Source organism: Microtus oregoni, unplaced genomic scaffold (assembly GCF_018167655.1).
Source record: "Microtus oregoni isolate MIOR12 unplaced genomic scaffold, Mior012 000147F_ref0000457, whole genome shotgun sequence".
NCBI classification, from domain to species: Eukaryota; Metazoa; Chordata; class Mammalia; order Rodentia; family Cricetidae; genus Microtus; species Microtus oregoni.
The window spans coordinates 1,162,393-1,186,145 of record NW_024544797.1 but is presented as its reverse complement, the minus strand read 5'-3'; the positions used below and the strand labels follow the sequence as shown (position 1 = coordinate 1,186,145).

General features: G+C 35.8%; 1 protein-coding gene across 5 annotated transcripts in view; it reads right to left on the bottom strand.

Annotated features, from left to right (window-relative positions):
• LOC121444912 (probable ubiquitin carboxyl-terminal hydrolase FAF-X) overlaps window positions 1-23,753 on the bottom strand; it is a 112,818-nt gene that overhangs the window by 73,883 nt on the left and 15,182 nt on the right. For all 5 annotated transcript variants that reach the window (XM_041646850.1, XM_041646849.1, XM_041646851.1 and 2 more), the window contains exons 2-6: window positions 11,206-11,459; window positions 7,151-7,296; window positions 4,547-4,626; window positions 3,355-3,467; window positions 1,975-2,193 (exon numbers count right to left, since the gene is read on the bottom strand). In XM_041646850.1, the coding sequence (XP_041502784.1) occupies window positions 1,975-2,193; window positions 3,355-3,467; window positions 4,547-4,626; window positions 7,151-7,296; window positions 11,206-11,301 (654 nt within the window). In that variant the 5' untranslated portion in view covers window positions 11,302-11,459. The remainder of the gene's footprint in view (window positions 1-1,974; window positions 2,194-3,354; window positions 3,468-4,546; window positions 4,627-7,150; window positions 7,297-11,205; window positions 11,460-23,753) is intronic.

Sequence of the window (23,753 nt, the reverse complement as noted above, 5' to 3'; positions counted from 1 at the left end):
TTTCCCTTTATATACTTCACCATGTGGCATTTCTGGTGCCAGAGGCCAGAGGAGCACATTAGGTCCATTTGAGTCAAAATTAAGGGATATTGTGAATCACCATGTGGATGCTATGAACTGAACCCAGATTCTCCACAAGAGCAACAAGTGCTCTTTAACCACTGAGCCACCTCTCTAGCCCCCAAACCTCTATTCAGCTCACCAGATCTCTTTTGTGATTACTTGTAAAAAAGTACATGTTTGCTATGTATTTTTTTTTTATTTCTTCAGTAACTAGAATGAGATTACTGAGCTGATATACTTAATAGGTAATTCTTTCTCTTTTAAGATTTTATGTTCAGGGGCTGGAGAGATGGCTCAGTGTTTAAGAGTATTGCCTGCTCTTCCAAAGGTCCCAAGTTCAATTCCCGGCAACCACATGGTGGCTCACAACCATCTGTGATAAGGTCTGGCGCCCTCTTCTGGCCTGCAGACATACACACAAGTAGAATATTGTATAGATAATAAATAAAAAAAATATTTTAAAAAAAGAGATTTTATGTTTCTAAGTGTTCAGTATGCATGCATGTGCACTACCTTTGGGTGGAGGTCAGGAGGAGGCAACACATACCACCCTAGAACTGGCAACATCAAACCAGTCTTACATAGAAAAATATTTAAATGATTCCATAGCCTAGAATGTGCATGCTCTTTGCGGGGTGGGGGGTGGGGGGTGGGGATAGTTGAGAAAAGTTTTCTGTAACAGCACCGGCTGTACTGGAACTCAAAAGATCCACCTGCCTCTGCATCCCAAGTGCTGGAATTAAAGGTGTGCACCACCACCTCCTGATAATCAATTTTTAAAAAGTTTATAAAGATTTAACAATGAAAGTCACAAAATTCCTCTGACTTTCAATTTTTCTTGGCTGATTAGGAGAAGGGGGAAAAAAATCCCAAATCTTAAAAGTATCTCTCTAGGGACTAGATAGGTAGGTAGCTCAGCCGTTAAGCACTGACTGCTCTTACAAATGAATTAGGTTCAATTCCCAGCACCCACATGGGAATTGTGGATTACAGGGAATTCATTACTTTCTTCTGGCCTCTGAAGGGCACCAGGTTTGTGCATGGTGTAAAAACATACATGCAGGCAATATTCATGCACATGAAACAAAAACGAATCTCAAAAAGTTTCCTTAAAGTTTATATTTAGAAACTATGTATTAGCAGCACTTACTAAAGGAAATTAAAATTATAAAAGTATAAATTTAAAAGTATATAGTAAAAAAATCTAAAGTACAGTCTGTTTACACTGCTATAGGAAATTTATTTATTTATTTATTTTTTGATTTTTCGAGACAGGGTTTCTCCGTAGCTTTTGGTTCCTGTCCTGAGGAAATTTATTTTTAACTATATATTTTAGTAAAATTTCAAAGTTTTATCTTCCTGCTTCCATTTTATAATTTCTATTATTTTACTTTTGTGATTTATTATTAAGCATATAACATATTCCTATTCTGGAGTTAAAAAAAATATCATGGCTTTATTATCCACACCTGAGGTTTCTAATCAGTCATAATTTTTCTCTATTACTATTACAAATGAAACAAATATCTTTTATTAACCAAATTATGACTATTTCTAGTTGAGTAAAAGATAATAGGGATTAACTATACATGGAGGGGGGACCATAAGCACTGAACTGAAATACTATGACTACGCAAAGGCTCCTAGTGCTATATACTGTTTCATTAAAAGTCTCAAAGCCATATTTAGTTGTCAGATCTCAACTATTACTACACAGAAAAACTAAACACTAGTAGAATACAATAAAACAGTTTTGGTATAAAATCAAGAATTCAAACCATAATGCAAAATCCCTTTCAGAGTATAATTAAATTAGTCTTTTTCTGTGTTCATAAGAGATTGAGATTAAAGTTCTGCAGTAGAACAAAACAAATCTTAATGTTTAATTTTGAAAGTAACAAATCAACATACTTTTGGTGATCGAGGGTCTGGAGAACGAGCAAAAAGTTCATCTTCAGGCACCTGAGCACTTGAGGACACTGATTCACACGGACGTGTACCATTGTAGATATGGAATTTGCAATGAGGATTTAAGGCCATGGCAAGAAGTTCTAGAAGTGGAAACCAGTCTTGGGCCAATTTAGCCACACATAGCTCCACCAGGCGATGAGTATTGTTAATAATACATCTCTGTTATATATGGGAGAATGGTGATTTAGAGAATGTGAAACACTGCAATTTCAAACAGAAGTTGCAATCCTAATTACTCTTAAGATTAAATGAACTCCCCATTTTATACTGATTACTTGAATATATTTAATCCACTAGTATTATGACCAAATTAATCTGCTTCATAATTTATATGGTGTGTACTTTCAAGAAGTTTCTTGCTTAAAAATGAAATAAGTAATGATTGTATCTTCAGACAAGATACAAATTCCCTTTTTTCCCTCTTTAGAATTCTTACACTAGAAGCAACAATTCTAAAATTCTAAAATGTATCAGTTACTCCAAATGGAAGACTATATACTGACAAATCATATTCTAAATCTGAAAATTATGTTATATTGTGACTTTTACCCCATCATTGTAACTGAAAAAATGTTCAGAATACAAAAACATCATTGGCTTTATGACTATGTCCATAGTGAAACAAGAAATAGGTCTGTAGCAGTTAACAGCATTTCATTAGTCCAAATACAACTCTTTAAACAAAATATGATTGCATCCTACAAATAACAAATACTAAACTATTTTCATTTGCTTCTGTTCATTATTCAGAGATATTATAGCCCCTGAGTTATCTACTTAAAAGGGATGACAATTGTAAATTGAATTCAGATTATAGAATTGTTTAGACAGTAACTCATGGCTTAAACACTTAGAAGTTTTAGGTGCCAAAAATGAAATATGCATGTTTCTTTGGTGCTCTTTTCTGCAGTGAATTCATTTCTCATTATCTCTACAACACTGACTTTTCTAGTCCCTCAGACATGCATTACATTTTACCCATCTTGGGCAATTTTGCCTTCCTTAACAATATATAAAACTACATCTTACAATTGACTGCATTAGATTTTCAATAAAATGAGGGAATTTGCCCAAGTTCAAAAGGTACTGGAGAACCAGGGAGAAAGATTAAATCAAGTATTTTTAGCTCTAAATCTCATGCTAGTTTTAAATGCCCATGCTACCTCTAACAGAAATAACTTACTATAAAATTACTTTAAAAGTTAAACATTTATACTCCAATCAGCCAAATATATCATAAACAAATACACACATACTTGCCCTCCCCACCAAAAGGATTACTATATAATCTGCTTTTTAAAAGACAAATGGAAAACTCACGTGAATCTCAAACTTCCAGCCACTCACTGCTTCATCTGTAAGGATTTTTGTGAATGAGATTGTTAACCCATCTCGGAAAAATCGCTGACATGCTTCACTTTTAACATCAAGACCTAAGAAAAGGGAGGAAAAAAAAATTATTTCACAATGTTCAACTATGTGATGAAAGACATAAGTAATTGGAAACCTGGATGACAGGCTAGCAGTTAAAGGGTACTTCTGGAAAAAAGTTCACAGCATTATCCTAACACTATTGTTATTTCAAAGTTTCTACATGTCAGAAAGGAAACTTAAGTCAGAAATAAACTTTTAAAAATTATTAAGAAAAATTTATGTGTGTGTGCCTGATGTATACCATGTTTCATGCAGGTACTACAAGGGCCAGAAGAGGGTGTCAGATTCCCAGGAGCTGACATTATAAGTGATTATGAGCCAATGATCGTGAGTGCTAGGAACTAAATAAACCTGGGTCCCCTCTCTGCAAGAGCAGCAAACATTAGTAACTAACTGCTCAGCTATTTCGAGGCCTCCGGAATCAAATTCTAAAATAATTATGCAGAAGTGATAATATTAACAGTAACTCAGGGCTGAAGCTATAGCTTAGTGCAAGGGTAGCTAGTCTAACATATACACAATCTTAGGTTTAATCATCAATGAAGTAAAAAAAAAATAAAGGAAATAAATATGAGACTATAACTTAAACCCAAAATGAGTCAGTGCCATGTGACAGAGACTCAAGCATTTTGTTCTGAAAGTCTTAAATTTGACATTTCACAATCATTTTTAAAATATTAGCTTGCAAACCATGTACTTAGCGCCCACTCATATCTTTACTATTCTCAAAGAGACCAAGTAAGATGCATTGCTTCTATTTTGTTTGTTTTTTGAAACAGGGTTTCTCTGTAGCTTTGCCTACAGAGTACTCAATTGTAAAAACTTTTGTGTATATTATGGAATTCCCGTAACAGGAATAAATCTTTGAGTGACTGCAAATCTAAACAATGGACTTGCTCTTTAGAAATATAAATACATATACATTTTCTGTCTAGCACTCTTGAGGACTGTCCTTTTTAAACAAATGAGAGCTTTATCTGTAAGCTTGTGTTTTAACAGGAAAATAAAAGTTTTCAGAAATAAAGTGAAAATATATGTAGTAGCACACATTTAGAAAAGCATTGACACTCAGACATACCTTTCTTGCTAAGATCAATAGCAGCTTCTAAAAGCACTTCTAATTCCCCTTTTGGCAAAACTGGAACGACCCATCGAGGCCTAGGAATTGTATAAAATAAAATAGGGGTTTACTGGTTGTGTATTAAATATAAAACGTACTATAGTCAGTTACTAATTACAATTATTCATTTTACTATGAAAATATTAAGTATTAACTAAAATAACACTAAATACTACAACAGTGGGGCTGGCTGAATTTTCTTTTAACAATTAAGTATCATTTGTTGTCTCTACAAGAAGACTTTTAAAAAATGTAAGAAACTATTATAATAAAATACCAATTGTGCATCAGAGGCCTATTATTAAACTTCACAGGAAAGGGCTTTCAGAATTCAGATTAGAAGTATGCTTTGAACTTCTTCACAAAGAACAAAAACTTCAGGAGGCCAAGACTGATTTATGCCTCATAATCTAGCAATTTTTTCTAAAGGATCTACAGAATCCACAGGTGACTCTCCCTTAAACAAAGATGCAGCCTTTTCTTTAGTTCCAGTGCTGACCATCTAGCTATCCTTTTTATAGGCCTTCCCAATCATCACCATTAATTTACTCACTGTCCCAGGAAGAGTCAACCTTCTTCTAGCCAACCACTGAAATCTCTCCTAAAAGCTGGTCTTAACTCAATCTCAACTGCTCTTGCCCCTTTTAGTAAAAACATTCCATTAATAACCTATTAGAAATAAATAACTACCCACCATTATTTTAAAAACGTCCTTTGCATTTTTCTTCCATAAACAATTGTTTTTATGCAACCTAATATCTAGCCTGCATATTTTATCAACCACTAGACAAATCTGAAATGTAACAATGCAACTTTCCAGTATGTCATCTCTGTATTAAGAACAACCAAGAATCATTATAAATAGCCTAACATTGATCTGACAGCCCAGCTTACTATACCCAAAACTTGCAATTACCATAGATGGAGAAAGCAAGATACAAATTCAAACAATAAATAAAGGCTGCAAATAAAGCCTTACAGAAGGTGCGAGTAGGAAAACTCCAAAAAAAGGAGAAAAAAGTAAAAGAAAAATTGATTTGACAATAATTCATTGCATGTGATTATTAAAAGCTGCTACTAGAAGCATACATTCTTTTAAATGTTCCCTTTAAGATGAATCAATTGAAAATATTTCAAACAAGTAAAACAAGTTACAAAATTATAATAAGATTTTATATATAGAGAAAAAATACATATATAATAGTAAACACAAATATGGAAAAATGTACTCCTGATTTATGTTAAGAGAAATTTTTGGTTGGGATATGTAAGGGGGATAAAGCTGGGGGAAGGGGTTAGATAAATTATTATCTATTTACTATATATTATACAACATAGTTCTATGCATATTTAACAATGCATACTTATTACTAAGGAATTTAGATTTTTGTTTGTATATTTTCTCCAGATAGGGTCTATGTGGCTCTGGCTGCCCTAGAACTTACTATGTAGTCCAGGATGACCCTGTACTCACAGAGATCTGCCTGCCTCTGCCTCCCAAGTGCTGAGAATAATGATGTGCACCACTACACCCAGCTTAGTTTGTTTTAATGCAGAGGATTTTTATTCTTCCATGTATCTAACAGTTTTTACTTTTATTAAGTAAAAATACAACAAAAAAGCAAAATTCCTAAGAGTATATTTTCCATTATCCTTTTAAAAATGTTCTCATTTTAATTATTTTATGTGTATGAGTATTAAGTCTGCATGTATGCTTGGTATTTTTCAAGGCCAAAAGAGGTACCCGTAACTCCCTGGGTCTAGAATAACAGACAGATGGGTGCTGCCATATGGTTGCCAGGAACAGAATTCAAATCCTCTGGAAAAGCAGCAAGTACTCTTGCTGGTTGAGCCATTCATTGCTCCAGTGTCCACTACTCTTTCTGAGGGGCCCTTGTTGAGTTCACACTACCCAGTGAGGACTACACTCAGATAGGGTTTTTTGACATGCACTTCTGTTTCTTTACATTCTTTCCTTACCCCAAAGAACATCTTAAAAGTGTCATTCTCTTGAGTCAGCATGAAGGGCATGTCCTGAGAAACTCCTTATGATCTGGTTTGTTTCAGGGATACCCTAAAGTTATTAAACTTAGGAATATGCCAATTGAAAACCTGCTTTCATCATTGGTCAGATGGTGGTGGCACATGCCCTTAATCCCAGCACTGGGAGGCAGAGGCAGGTGGATCTCTGTGAGCTCAAGGCCAGCCTGGTCTACAGAGCAGTTCCAGGACAGTCAAGACTGTTAGAAGAGGAAATCCTGTCTTCAAAAAACAAAAACAAAACAAAACAAACAACAAACAAAAAAAACCACAAACAGTTCTACTTTGGAATCAAACAAATATGGCCCTATGTAGGTGCATATTGTTAACCTAAAAAATTTCTCACTCTTTTTCATTATATCCACCAAGAACCATGGGTTATCAAGTACTTGGTAGTGATTATGATAGGAAAATTAAGGCAGCAGATTCCTCTTCCATTGTCTTTGTGTTACCTACCACATAGAATGCTGGAAAACCTGGCTTTCTTATGTATTATATACACCAGAAACAAAACCAACTGACCTGTTGATCATATCATCTAACTTTGCCAAGTCAGTATGTGGAAATGCAGGTTCCTCATCTTCAATCTGTGGAGGGGCATCACCTTGACCTTGCTCATCAGGAGGAGTTGCCGGGGAATTCTCATTGGAAGAATCAGGCGATGAAGTCTTGATTAAAAATTAAACATTCCAGATATTAAGTTCCTATAACATACGCACACTAGTCCAAACACTAATAGATTAGTAATATTTTTTAAAATGTCAGTAGCATAAAATTTTACAAAGAGATCACTGAAAGCTTATGATTTAATATGTTCTCCTTTCAGAGTTTGTGCTGAACTATAAGAGAAAGTAAGCAACTTAATGATGAATTTTCACATTTAACATGGAAAACACTACAGTTACCACACAAAGTCACCAGAAGAATTCAAGTGCCAGAGGCCCCATATAAATAGAAGTCTATAACTTTAGAAACCTGTTTTAAACAACCAAAACACTTTGTCCTGTGTTTACAAGCTCACAAAAAATGCGAACAAAAACCAATTTTAAACATCTATAATACCACACCAACAAATAAAACACCAGCAAGGACATTTTAATTACCTCCTTGTGATCGTTTTAATGTAAAGAAAAACGATTCATGGATCTGTAAGTTTTCAATAAAATTAGGACTGTTATCTGTCCTTTTCATTTTCAAAATTAGGGCTGTATCCGTTCCCTTTCCATTCAATATCTAAGTAGTCAAAATTCTCAGCATTACATAAATTAAAATTAATGAGCTTTCCATGTATAAATCTTACAGAAAGCAAATTTTTCTTTAAGACAGGACACTAGAAATATTTACTACAACAATAGACAATTTGTTTTAAAACTATTAGCATACATTGTCAAATTACATTCTAGAACCTTCACAAATACTGCATATCTGAGGAATATTCATCCCATTTGTCACTGGTTTTTATGACATACTTGGAGCCTTAAAATCTATATACACAGATTTTTAAAGCTAAAAATTTGAGTCTCCCGCGTGACGACGCGGGAGACCGGGGTTCGATTCCCCGATGGGGACTCCCCCCCCCCAAAAAAAGCTAAAAATTTGATTAAGAAATTTCCTTTATGGGCCATCAAGATAGCTTAGTAAGGTGCTTGTCACTGAGCCTGATGACCCAAGCTAAACACCAAGAACACACGTGGCACAAAAATGACTACCTCCAGTTACTAATTTCTTTAAATTTTCTCTTTATTTCAGTATGTGTAAAGCTATCAAGAAACTGAGTCCTGGGCTGGAGGGATGACTCAGGAGTTAAGAGCAGTGGGTTCAATTCTCAGCACCCATACCAGGCAGTTCACAACCACCAGTTCCAGGAAGATATGACACTACCTCGGTAGATACCTGTACTTAGTGCATATTCCCACACATAGATGCACATACACACATATAATTAAAAATAATGAAAAGAAAACAAAAACAACAACAACAACAAAAACCCTAAGCCCTAATCGGACACTGATTAAATCTTTGGTTGCTTCTTTATGGTCCAACAGTATCAGATTTTGTGAAATAAATAAAATCCTATCATTAAATAACATAGATAGAATAGCCTGGATGGTGGTGGCACACACTTTTAATCCCAGCAGTTGAGAGATAAAGGAAGGCAAATCTCTGTGAGTTCAAAGCCAATCTGGTTTACAATGTGAGTTCCAGGACAGCCAGTGCTACAAAGAAACAAGTCCTGTCTTGAAAAAACCAAAACCAACCAAATCAAACCAAAAAATAGCAATAAGAAACAAGGAGAAATTCTATAGGTAAAGAGTGGTTGTATAGGTAAGAATGTAATTTACTTTTATTCTTTTGTTTTAAAGATGAGAGTTATCGTCAATAGATGAAAAATATATTAATACCTAACAGACATGAAATACTACTATCACAATCCTAAGACCTCTACAAAACCAAGTATATTTTTAAAATAAAATTAATATGTCTTTAAAAAGATTTTGTTTATTATAAATACAATTTCCTGCCTGCATGTATGCCTGTACACCAGAAGAAAAAAGAGATCTCATTATAAATGATTGTGAGCCACTATGTAGTTGCTAGGAACTGAACTCAGGACCTCTGAAAGAGCAGCCAGTTTTCTTAACCTCTGAACCATCTCATCTCTCTAGCTCCATAACATACGCTTTTAATCCCAGCACTTGGGAGGCAAAGACAGGAAGATCTTTGAGTTTAAGGCCAGTCTGGTTTACATGGGAGTTCCAGGACAGCCAGATACATAGTGAGAAATTCTGTTTCAAAATAAATATAGTTTTAACAAATAAGATTTCTTTTCACTGAAAGCCCTGCAAAGCCATGAAAATTGCAAAAGGAGGTGAGAATCCACATACAACACAGATAATTAAGAAGAAAGAAGGGAGAAAAATAAACTACTAGTTCCTGGTTTAAAAACAGTTATTATTGGTGTCCAACAATCCTTTGACTATATTTAAAGAAACTTGAATACTGACCTTCATATTTATGGGACAGGAAAGACTTTACTTTGTCAAGTTTTGTGACCATATGTATTACCATTTTATGTCTCAAAAATAGGAACTAGAAAAGGAAATGAATTAAGAAAGTTGGCACATTTGAAAGGGAGGACCTGGTTTGCTCATTTTCTCTCAAGTGGCAGAGGAAGGGGAGACAGAGAGATCTCTTCTGTAAGACTAATGATATAATAGCTAACCTCTAACAGCTGAATAGTAAAAACCTAGCCCCAAATCACAAATATAAGTACTCTACAATAACACTTTTGCTTTAAAACTTACCCATACAAACTCCACAAAAATGTATATCTCTGTAAACAGCATACCTATTACTCATGTTTACACAACAACCTCAACCAGTTTACCCATCACAGTACTATAGGGGCTGCAATATCACAAATGTATAAAACTATATAGATTAGAAAGGACTGAGATAAATTTCAGAATATGAAAACAAGAAAATCAAATCCAATGAAAGTAAAGAACAGTAAGAACATGTGGCATGCTTTGGGGGATATCAAAGTCCCCAAATATATTTGGGGGGCATTAATGAAATTGGTACGCCCCTAGAAAGATTAATCAGGAGAGAGAATACAAATCAGCAGTATCAGAGATGAATAAAGACACACTGCCACAAGCCCCCAATATACTTAAAAAAATAGTGAAAAGGATATCAAAGGATCTGGGGTGAGAAGCATATCCAGGAACCTGAGTTCCATTTCAGTACCAAAGGGCACAAACAGTATTATAAACAACTACATCTAAATAAAGTTGGTGCTTTAGATGAAGTGGACAAAACTGACCCCCCCCCAAAAAAAGAAAGAAAAACAGATGGACATACACATTTTTTTGCTGTTGTTGTTATTGTTTGTTTTTGTTTTTGTTTTTTTTTACAATCAGTAAATTATGCTAGTAAAAATCTTCCAATGGGGGAACAGGAATCAGGAGAACCGGAAACTTTACCTAAGTCGAATATAAAGTATAAAAATATTACTTTAAGAGCATTGGGACAAAGCAAGAAACTGACACCAGTATCTATACTAAGAGATCTTTACGAACATTTCACTTGATCCTCAAACAATGCCATGAAGTTCCATTACTGTTATCCCTATCATACAAATGAAGAAACTAAGGTTTAGAAATTATGTAACTTATCTAGTCATATAGCTGGTATGGCACAAAGGTAAAATTTGAACACCAGTAATAAGACTTGATTCTATATTCTTTTAAAAATCTTATTGTAAATTGATAATTTATGGTTTTATGTATATGGCATACAAAAAAAATAAGAGTTATGATTTACTTGGTCCCATAGGCTATACACTGAATGAATAATACAATGGTTTCTCCCAGAATCGACACAGGGCTTAAATCTTAAGTTTTATTGAAGACTGACAATGTAAGCACTAGAGTTTTTTTGTTACAGCTGAAGACCTGTATTTACTTTTCTTAAAACATTCATTTTATGGTTGCTTCACAATCATTTCTATCATGTTTCCACACTCAGCACACAGAAGATACTCCAATGTGTCTTCTTTATCTATAATGTCTTACCTGATTCTGTTGGAGGGGGGGCTGAGACTGTCCATCAGGAGCTTGTCCCTGGTTGTCATTCCCTCCAACTGGAGAGCCACGAGTCGTGGCTGTCATACTCGACACAGGGCAGATCTTTGCAATTTTGTCTGCTTATGTAGTTGTCTTACGAAAAGAAATTATAGTCCCCTTATAAAAGATGAAGTACCAGCATTTGTCAGTCTTAAAAAGCCCCAATTCAAGAATAAAACATCTTGCAGAGACCATTGCATAACCTACAAGAAAAAGGAAAGAGAACATTTTACTTTAGATATAACTATCATGAACTAAAAAACTGTTAAAAAGTTTAGTATCATGAGTGAATCAGGCCAAGAGAGCATGACTATATAAAATGACGGGTAAAAAGTAAAAAAATCTAAAGCTTCATTACTACATTCAACTTAATGGTTCCATAGCTATTATTCCATAAAATCATGTAAGTCTAGCTTTATCAAGCAGTATTTCAATTTTCTCCTGGAACTGACTCCAAAGACAGTTATCAAAAAGTTAGTTGCCACTCAGTTAAATCATGGAATGGTAAACTGTCCTTAACTAGCGGTCTAATCCCTTAAGTATACTGCAAAAGCATGTACATCAGGACAAAAACCACAAACTGACTTGTAAACTTTTTAAGAGAGACTACTTATCTAACAAAGATAGCAATTCGTTCGTACACACACACGCGCGCGCTAAAAAAAACCAAACAAGCAAATCAACATCTAGATCTTGGATTTCAGATTCTATAATTGTGAGAAATCCAAGCTCTATTGTAGTTCCTATTCTCATTCCAAACCAAGCCTCGTCATAGTAAAAATGTATAGCATACTACCCTAATACAAATGAATTCATTAAGTAATATTAAAGTTTCCACTTTTGATAAGGTATTTATCAAAAGCACTTTGGAGCCCTATTCAAGGCAACAAGTCCCAACCATTTAGTAACAAGCATTCTTCTCAAACTAACAAAAGTGCAAAGAATACTATCAAAACTTTAAGTCCATATTAGACTACTGAGTTTCTTTTGGCCTGCAGAGTAAAAGCACCTGAAGACGTGTTTTTAATGGCACTTATGTCCAGGTTCCTCATCAGATGTAATCAGGCCTACACTGCACTTTAAAAACAACAAACAAAAATCTCTTGTGATTAAATCTAATGTGAAATGTATTTGGATCTAATTTTCACGACTCCCACTAAAATAAAAATAAACCCTAAAATTGAAATATCACCCAACCCACTGACTCTTTGTGAGAAATTGTCTATAAACATTACAAAATTTCTTCTTATACAGCATGGTATACAAAACATACTTGGAGCTCCTGTGCTTCAGCATCATAACTATAAAGTGCAAGAGGCCTTCAAGGACTTTATTCAACTCATTTGTTTCTCCTGTCTGTCTGTGTACTACAGAAGGTAAGTATTACTTTACCCTTTTCCCATAGTCAAAAATAAGAGTTGCAGTTTATTAAACCTATTCAGAACCAAATCTAATTTGTATCTGCTTCTACATTATGTCTTCTAAAAACAAAGTGTACTTTTTATCGATGGGTTAATGAGGAAAATGAAATGGTGACTGGTTATAGGTCTCTGGTAGAAAACTACTTCTTCAATATTTCATATGTAAGACTATTTTGCCTGTGAAAGCAGTGACCTCAGAGGCCAGAAGAGGGAGACAGATACCTTGGAACTGGAGCTAAGATTGCCAGCCACCTTCCCATAAATACTATTAGGAGGTGTGGCTTTGTTGGAGGAAGTATATCACTGTGGGGGCAGACTCTGAGCTCTTATTTATGTTCAAGATACAAGATACTGGCCAGTAAAACACACCGCTTCCTGCTGCCTGAAAGATGTACTCTAGCATCTTCCGTGCCTGCATCCTGCCATGATGATAATGGACTGAATCCCTGAACTGTAAGCCACCCCAATTAAATGTTTTCCTTTATAAGAGGGGGAAAAAAAGATTGCCAGCCACCACGAGTTCTGGGAACCAAACCCAGGGGGCTCTAATCTCCTGGAACTGGAGCTATAGACAGTTGTGATCTGCCACGTGGGTCCTGGGAACTGAACCAGAGACCTCTGCAAGATCAGTAAACCACCAAGCCATCTCTCTTGCCTACTATACACATAGGCACAGACAAGACATACCTCCTTCCTAACATATATATTCCTAATCTATAGTCAAACCAAAGCTATTGGGCAAAAGTGATGAGAAAATCATCCCAGACAAAAGCACCACATAGATTACTAAGGGGCAAAATTACAGAAATCTATCAATCAAAAAATTTTAAAGATAAAGAGATGATTCCTAAAATTGAACTTTTCAATAAACTATTTCCTCGTGTTAAATATTCTAAAACCTAGTTATATTCATAAAAACTGGCTTATTTTTAAAATAAGTTTTTTAAAAAATAAGCTGGGGAGATAGCTCAGTGCATAAAATACCTGCTACAGAAGCATGAGGACCTGAGTTTAATTCTCAGCACCCCCATAAAGAGCCAGACAAACAGCACATGTTTGCAATCTCAGCATTGGGAAATAGATAGTAGGATCCCTGGAATTTACTGGCCAGCTACTGTAGCCCAATCTTTTAAGTTCCAGTTTAGTTAGTACTGGTGCTTGCCACCAAGCCTGACAACCTGAGTTTGATCCCTGAGATCCACATGGTGAAAGGAAAGAGCCAATTTCTATAGTCTGTCCTCTTCCACACACATGCTGTGGCACACATGCAGTAAGAAATTTAAAAGGGATAGATAGATAGATAACAGCAGTTAAGAGCACTGGCTATTCTTTTAGAGAACTCAGGTTATATTCCTATAATCTGCAAGAAGTTTATTATACTCTAACTCCCAGGGGATCAATCAGATAACCTCTTCTGGCTTTCTCAAGCACCAGGCATGCATGTGGTACACAGACATATATGCAGGTAAAACAGACATAAAATTTTTTAATTAAAAATTTTAAAAAACTTAATAAGAGAGTAATTAAGAGATAAACCAGCATTGACCTATGGTACCCACATAGACACAAAAATTTATAAAAATTATTATTAAATGGGCACATGAAAGGTCATGCTATGGAGTTTTAAAGACAGTACATTTATAATTTAACATTAAGCCCATAGCCATAAATACAAACATCTCTAAGCAATCTTATTTTTTTTATTTTCGAGACAGGGTTTCTTCGTAGCTTTTGGACCAAGCTGGCCTCGAACTCACAGAGATCCGCCTGCCTCTGCCTCCCGAGTGCTGGGATTAAAGGCGTACGCCACCACCGCCCGGCTTTAAAAAAATTTTAAATTGCTTGGCAGTGTTGGCACACTGCCTTTAATTCCAGCACTCAGAGGCAGAGTCAAGCATATCTCTGAGTTTGAGGCTAGCCTGGTCTGTGGATCAAGTTCCAGGACAGCCAGTGATACACATAGAAATCTTGTCTTGAAAAATAAAAACAAAAGGTAACACAAACAAAAAAAAAAACAAACAAAAAATGACAAGGAAAGAATAAAGAAATTCCAAACAAACCTCGGGACAATTTACTAAAACTCAAGTCTCACCTTCCACTACGTAGGTCCTAGGGATTGAACTTGAGTTGTCAGGTTTGGAGGCAGGAACCTTTATCTGCTTAGTCATCTCACTGCCCCCTCTAAGCAATTTTTAAATTTAACCTTTCCTCGAAAACAAAAGATATCCCCAGAGCCCAGCTGTGGTGGCACACGCCTTTAATCCCAGCACTTGGAAGACAGAGGCAGATGGATCTCTGTGAGTTCGAGGCCAGCCTGGTCTCAAGAGCTAGTTCCAGGACAGGCTCCAAAGCTACAGAGAAACCCTATCTCAAAAAACCAGATAGACAGACAGATATCTACATAGATAGGTAAAAGATCTCACTGTCCTAGCTCCCAATACTCCTATAATTATCAGTACATGAACTCATCATTCTGAATTTTTATGATTCCAAACATTAAGAACGAGGTTCCAAGTGTGATGTCTGGTCTAGACAACTTTACAACCAATCAATTCAGAAAATGTAAATGAGGATGTTCAATTTTTGATATGTTACTCCATGTCAACTAAATATTTACATTCTATTTTCAACACTATTTAGAGCCCTCCACATAAATCTTGTAACTAAGTCACTTCTATCTAGCTATGGCTCTATCCTAAGGATAACTTCCTCAAAGTCAAAATGGACATGCACCCTGCACTTGAAAGTCCTTATGGCAACAGAAATGTACAACTTAGAAATGCTTGATAATTAGCCAAATTCTCTTTACTCAGGCCTTCTCCACAGTGAGGTCTGTCAAGTCCTACATATACAATTATGATACTGAAAGCTTCAGTGGATGTTAGTACCCATTCTAGGCATTTTCATAGCCAACTTTTCAGGTTATTGTAATTTGACAAATAAAATGACTTCAAAAATGGTGCTATCAGGGGCTCTGGTGAGCAGTTTCCTCAGTAAAAGCACCAATACCAGGTGGGGAAAAAATTAAGTCTCTGGAAATTGTCTTAAGAACATATAACAAACTACAAAACTTTTGAGCAAAAAAAAACTACCATTATCTCATTTAAACCACCGCACTTTTCATTCTAGGGGAACACACCAAAAAACAATGGGCCTTCCCCTTCTAGTTAATGGTATCTTCCTGGGAGAAGAAAGCAGCTAGATTTCTCATCAATCCAGCAAGAGGTTCTACTGCAGGGAAGACTATCAGGTCTGGGCTCTATTGTTCCACCCAGGTCCCACTTGTGGGACAGAAGTTCTACTTAAAGGGCAGCAAACCAAGAATACTATAGTCCTAATGGTTCTCACCACAATTCATCCATAGGGTCAAGGTTCCAAGGCAGGAGGACAGGCTGAGTCAGAGAGTGAATGTTGACTCCATGAAGCACTCTGCTCAGGGTAAGTAAGCACTTTAACTATGACAGAAGCCAGCTACAGTCTATTGCTTCAGTTCTGAAGTGCTTTGTATAAAGGTTCCACCAGGGGTGGGGGCGAAAAATAAGAACAGAAATCTCTAAAGTTCTCTTATAGTAAACTGGCTATATTTCGATTAAGATATTGGTAGTTCCATAAAAGTCAACAAATTAAAATACCCAACTAGCAGTTTACCAAACAGAACAAGGGAAATGGAGCTACAGCCAACCAACTTGGGTCAAAATAGAACCTTAAGAACCAGCACAAAAGATTATCCCTGAAAAATAAGAATTCAATTGGATCAGGGATCAGACTGTGGGGAATTTTATAAGCCAAAACATCATGTAAAACAATACAGCACAGGGCTGGAGAGATGGCTCAGCGGTTAAGAACATTGCCTGCTCTTCCAAAGGTCCTGAGTTCAATTCCTGACAACCACATGATGGCTCACAACCATCTGTAATGAGGTCTGGTTCCCTCTTCTGGCCTGCAGGAATACATGCAGACAGAATATTGTATAAATAATAAATAAATAAACATAAAAAATAGAGCAATCAGTAGGTAATTAGTAAAAGCTAATAGTTGGGTGGAGGAGTGGGCAAAGACAAAAGTACAAGTGAAATTAAAAATCCACTAACATGGTTCAACAGCAGAATTGTCTGACACAAGAAAACAATCAGCATACTTGCAGACAGCAATATGAAAGAGCAAGAAAAACATGAACAGATAGATCATCAGAGCAATGTGGCACACATCAATATAGGGTAATAAAAAATAAAAGCTTTGTGATGAGATATGGTCAAAACCTAACACCAAATTTAATAAAAAAACATCAAAGGCAGCGTTCAACAAATTACAGATGGAGTATATGTTAAGATCAAGACCAAGAAATTTTAATAATCAACCTGACAAAAAGACATCTTGAAACAGAAAATTTGGTGTGAATACATTATTTTACCTCATCTTAACGGATTTAAAGCATAAAAGGCAAATATTATGGTCAAGGATTTGGCAATGAATTCTTCTAATAGCAAAAGCAAAAAAGAAACAGACAAACCAGATTTAACTAAAATCACAAACTTTGAAGGCTTGGGGTGTAGCACAATGGGAGAATGCAAGCATTCTATGTGAACAGGCAGGCACTAAGCTCAATCTCCAGTACCAAAGAAAAAAAAAATTAAAGGGTCAACAAGATGTCTGAGTAGGCCAAAGGCTCTTGCCACCAAGATTGACAATCTAAATTCAATCCCTGCCTGGAACTCACATGGTAGAACAGACTCCCAACAAGTTGTTCTCTGACCTCCACACTGAGCACTATGACAACACACACACACACTTTATAAATAAATGTAATAATCGGAGTTCAAATGATACCCTAAAGACAAAGGGGTAACTATCTAAATGGAGAAAGAAAATGATAAATGATCAGATTATGAACTTGTATTTACAACAAATATTTATCCAATTCAACAGACAAGCCAGCTGAAAGATGAGCAAAAGATCTAAAGAGATATTTCTCTAAATGCACATTAAAAGCACAATTGCATATCACACATCCCTCAGGATGGTTGTAATAAAGATAGGGAAACAAAGTGGTGGCAAGAATGAGGAGAAATTGGAACCTTTATAATGTTGCTTTTTGTTTGTTTCTTGAGACAGGATTTCTCTGCTCAATAGCCCTGACTCTCCTGAAACTAGCTCTTGTAGACCAGGCTGGCCTCAAACCTCACAGAGATCCACCTGCCTCTGCGTCCTGAGTGCTGGGATTAAAGGCTTGCACTACCATTACCCAGCATGTGTTTCTTTTAAAAGAAGGAAATTTTATCAAGTGTGGTGATACCTTTAATCCTAGCACTCTGGAGGCAGGCAGTTTGAGACTAACCTAGTCTACAGACGAAGTTTCAGGCTAGCAAAGGCTATATGGTAAGACACTGGGGAGGGAGGGAGGGAGAAATAGGGAAAGAGGGAGAGGAGGAGAGAAGAGAGAGAAAAGATAAATTTTGATGTGCTGTGACATGCGTGAAAACTTGAAGGCATTATTTTATGAAATAAGCCAATCAGGAAAGGAAAAATAACATGATTCCATTTATGAGATACATATAGTTATCAAATTCATAAAGTAAAATTGTAGTAGTTGCCAGCCTTCCCCAATCATACTATTTTGTAGCTATAAGCTTAATGTTCCACATTCTTCTTGGTTTTGCCTAGTCACATGCTCTATTTTGAAATTTCTTTTTGTAGTTCTACCTGATCTTTACATGCACTTTAACCTTGTATCCCAACTTGGTAACTTCATTCTTCCATATACCCAAACCCTTCCATTATGCTACCTTAAAAAGGTCTTATACTGCCGGGCGATGGTGGCGCACGCCTTTAATCCCAGCACTTGGGAGGCAGAGGCAGGCAGATCTCTGTGAGTTCGAGACCAGCCTGGTCTACAGAGCTAGTTCCAGGACAGGCTCCAAAACCACAGAGAAACCCTGTCTCGAAAAACCAAAAAGAAAAAGAAAAAAAAGGTCTTATACTTACTGTAGGTTGTCAGGAATTTAGGACCTTTTCTTTTTTTTTTTAAATATTTATTTATTTATTTATTATGTATACAATATTCTGTCTGTTTGTACGTCTGCAGGCCAGAAGAGGGCACCAGATCTCATTACAGATGGTTGTGAGCCACCATGTAGTTGCCGGGAATTGAACTCAGGACCTTTGGAAGAGCAGGCAATGCCCTTAACCTCTGAGCCATCTCTCCAGCCCCCTAGGACCTTTGCAAAGGCAGTTTATTGCATCCTTTTTAAACTGTTACTAATTTCGGGTAATCAAATTGCTCTCAATTCTACTGTTTCCCACAAACCCCATTATTTTTTTTGTGGATGATTATGCAGAATACAGGTTTTTCTCAGCAATGTATACAGTGTAATACAACAGACCCACAACAAAAAGTTCTATCTCCAAGTATTATCCTGCTCTCTCTAGGTGGCTAACACTTATAGAGATTATTAGAAAGCTTTAATGAGAGAATGTGCAAGTGCCAGGAACACACAGAAGGAACCCAGTAAATGATAGGTTGTTTAACAAGTGTTGGTTATTTCTCAAAATGCTGATTGAGATTATTACTCATCCTTGGCAATTCTTATTTTTGAATCTTCAAAGGCTCCTTAAAAATATGATCTCTAGGCTAATTCAAGGAAAGTCTCCAAAATACATTATCAAGATTTTCTGCTTTCGATATATTGTTCACAATTGCTATGATTTGTGAAATACGTAATTTCAATAGTTTCACATAATATAGCTATTAATATTCTATTGCATCAACCCAAAACTCTACTATACTTGATAGTTACACCGTACTTTGTGAAAATGAATTTCAAGTAAAAAAAAATTCTTACCCTCTGCAATAAAATTCAGTGTTATAATATTCCTATCAGAGTTTTAGATCTAAAGAAAATTTAATAGAAAGGAAATTAAAGAAACTAGTAACAAGAAGACATCAAAATTAAGCAGTGCCATACAACTTACTAATTATCTGCTGAATGAAAGAACATACAAATGAATCACCCTGAGGTAGAAACGTATCTTTCCTATTTAATGGAGAAATGACTTAGTAATAAGTATGCAATTGTGGTCCCAGGTCATGTGACTATACCTGCTAGGTTTCTATCAATGCTAAACTGGCTCAAATTTGCTAATTCTGGTTCTAAAGAGAATCTTTTAATTACTTCCTGTTATAAATGTAACTTAAGAGAGCCAGGCCTGAGTTCAAGGTGTTCAAGGACAACCCAGTCTACAAAGCAAGTTCCAGCCCAGCCAGGGTTACCCAGAAAAACCTTATCCTGAAAAACCCAAAATAAATAAATAGATCAACAAATAAATGTTACTTAAATATATACAGAAACAAAATTAAGATTAAACATTTATTTTGGTTTTAAAGTTATATAAATAAAAATATATAACTATAAAACCAAAATATATGCATTAACTAAGTACAAACAAACCTATTAATATAACATGACAGATGTCAGAGTAGTTCTGACTACTAAGGCTTGAGTTTCTGAGGTTTCATGTGTATACAATCATCATATGTCATGTGGGAGACAGCTTTCCCACTTCTACTTCAATTACCACACCACTCTGTACACATGGTATGTGCTATGATATCATTTGCCCTTGGCACCAACACATCATTCATGTGTTAAGTCAGCCTGCTATTCTCATTATCCCAGAAATCAATAGATGAAAACAGATTAACAACGTGTGATTCATGAAAAAAAAATGACTACAAAGAAGTACACAAAAAGCCAAAACCTTGTAGGCAATCAGGATGGGATGGCTCAAAGTACATTTAAGATTTGAAAATAGCCAGTCAAAATGAAGGAGAGTCTATATCTACTCTTCCTCTGAACATTTTTAACATTGCAGTGCTCCTTGCTGCCAACAAAAGTTTTTTTTTCTTTTTTCTACAATGAAAAAGCTATTTCCCTATGTGACTGGTTTATTGGTTACAGTTCTGCCCCCCCAAATATAACATTAGGCTAAATATCTACCTGCATCCTCTTTCTCCAAAATACTGGAACTTATTGTACATATAGTTCTGGGTCTCTTTTCAACAGATATACTTTTATTTAAAATTTCTTTATTAAATCCTTGCAAAGGATACAAGAGTAGGATAAATTCCAGCCCCCAAAACGTATCAGCCAACATATGTGAGCAACACTGTTTAAAACATCAAAGACATAAATCACCTATCAAGTAGAAAACCCTTCTGTAACATGTATCACCTACCCTACTCTTGAAATGGCAGCATAAGATGAACTCAAAGTTATCAGTTTACAGAATTTATTAATCTTTGTCAAACCGCTTTAAAAGCGACTAATCCGAAAGAATGAAACAATGACTTCATTTAATAAATAATTTAATCAAGGCAGATAGATCATTAATAATTAACTTTATATACATCTTTTTACTTGCCTGGATCTTCCACAACTAGACCGGTTAAGTCAAAAAAGTAAAGGCAAGCCGGGCAGTGGTGGCGCACGCCTTTAATCCCAGCACTCGGGAGGCAGAGGCAGGCAGATCTCTGTGAGTTCGAGGCCAGCCTGGTCTACAAGAGCTAGTTCCAGGACAGGCTCCAAAAGCTACGGAGAAACCCTGTCTTGAAAATCCAAAAAAAAAAAGTAAAGGCAAAAAATGAGTAAAGGATCTGACAAAGGAAACAAAACTTCAAATTGCTTCTCATTAATGAGGTTATCTCCAGCGTATTCAAAATCCACAAAACTGATCATTTATCTGAACTGCACAATTGAAAGGGTCTTTGTATATATAGTTACGTAATTGCCACAATTCTGTAGTATTTTCACCACCCACAAAGAAACCTCATCCAAAAGCTAAGGGTTCAGCTCAGGGGTAAGCTGTATGCAAGAAACCCTGAAATTCCATAACCAGCACCAGAAAAAAGAGAAAGAAACCATACTCCCATCATTAATCAGTCACTCCTCATTCCTTTGGCCCTTAATCTACTTTCTATCTTCTGCAACTCGTTTCACTTCAGAATGCTTTTAAAGTTCATCTAAGTTGTAGTATGTATCAGTACTTCACTTTTTACTGCTAATATACTGTTTTATATATTTTATGAATTATATTCACCATGAAGGCATTTCAGTTGTTTTTTGTTTGTTGAAATAGGGTTTCTCGGTGTAGCCCTGGCTGTCCTGGCTCTGTAGACCAGGCTTGGCCTCGAACTCTAGAGGTCCACCTGCATCCTCCTCCCAGGTGCTGGAATTAAAGGTGTGTGCCACCACCACCACCTGGCTTCAACTGTTTTCTATTAGTGTTTATATACATTAATTCCATTCTAAATTCTGTCTTTGTGCAATCAATACTAAATTTAGGTTTCAGAACACAAAATAAGACCAAAAAGATTAATTCTTAAACAGAAAAGCCATGTTCAAGCAAAAAAAATGGAAATTCACAATTTAAAATGGGTACGTAGTGAGCAAAATTAAAAAAAAAAAAAAAAAAAGACAGGGTCTCCAAATATACCCAGTCTGATCTGAAATACATCTCCAACCACTCCAGTCTATTGTCACACACCTAACACTATTATTAAGAAACAAAGGGCTAGTTGGAACTACAACAACAAAAATTTTCAGTTTTATTTCACAAAACGGAGATTATAATAAATTATATACATACTTAAATGTGAAGTTAGTTAACTACCAAAGACATGCACAAAATGTGTGTGTATTCTCTCTCTTTTTTCAAAGACAAGTCTCATGATGTAGACCTGTAGACCTGGCTGACCTAGAACTTAGATTGCCTATCTCTGCCTCCTGAGTGCTGGGATTAAAGGTGTGTCCCACTATGCCAGGCTCTGTGTCAACATTTGCATTGGTTAAAAAAAATAAATCACTGAAATCTGAGTGACAACCAACAGAAGAATGGATAAATAAAACAAGATAATTTTATAAAATGCACATTTCACAGTAATGAAAAGAAATTAGTGAATCATGCATTAAGCAAATATATGTGTATATATGACATAATTAAAAAACAGAGGTTAAAATGTTTTTGGAGTAATAAGGGGACCTTCTAGACTACTACTAAAACCACTCTGTATCATAACCTGATTGATATACTGGTAAATTATCTATTAAAAAGTAAAATTTTATAATAGATAAGCCATTCTAAACATCTAAACTTTCCTGGAAACAGCAGTCTAATAAGTTACTGGTTCTCCTGGCTTCTGTAAGATCTTTTTCCCCCCTAGAGATCACAATTTTTTCCTCAGTAGGATATTACTTGCTAGCAGGGCAGTGGTGGCATACAGCTTTAACAACAGCACTTGGGGGCTGGAGAGATGGCTCAGAGGTTAAGAGCACTGACTGCTCTTCCGGAGATCCTGAGGTCAATTCCCAGCAACCACATGGTGGCTCACAGCCATCTGTAATGAGATCTGGTGCCCTCTTCTGGCCATCTGGCCAGCAAGGATACAGACAGACAGAACACTGTATACATAATAAATAAATCTTAAAAAAAAAAAAAACCAACAGCACTTGGTAGGCAGAAGCCAGTGGATCTCTGAGTTTGAGACCAGTCTGATCTACAGACTGAATTCCAAGACAGCCAGGGATGTCCTATCTCAAAAAACAAGACAAAAAAATAAATAAATAAAGGAAAAAAATTCAAGAACTTAAAAAACAAAAACAATCTCTGTGCAGTACCTTGGCTTTGCAGGTAAGTCAAAAGACCCAAAAGGTTCATGAAATGATTTATAATAGATTTGGATAGCTAAAGTTGTGAAACAGTCCTGACTGGTTCCAACAAACTTAGTACTGACTACTCCCATTCTTACTTAAAATAAAGAGAGAGATCTGAGGAAAATAAACCCTACAAAATAGTAACCAATAAAACTGAAGCTACCTTAAACAGATTATTCACCTATTTTTACTGGTTTAATTATTTTTAAATTGGCAAAACGACACCTACACAAAACAAAGAGCGCTTACAGTTAATGCTTTCTGGTGCCAGATCCTGGGCCCCTTACATTTAGAGGATGAGGGTGATAAACATATTTAGATAATCTATCCTTTAATGTAAAGGTACCCATTGCAAAAGTACTCATTCTAA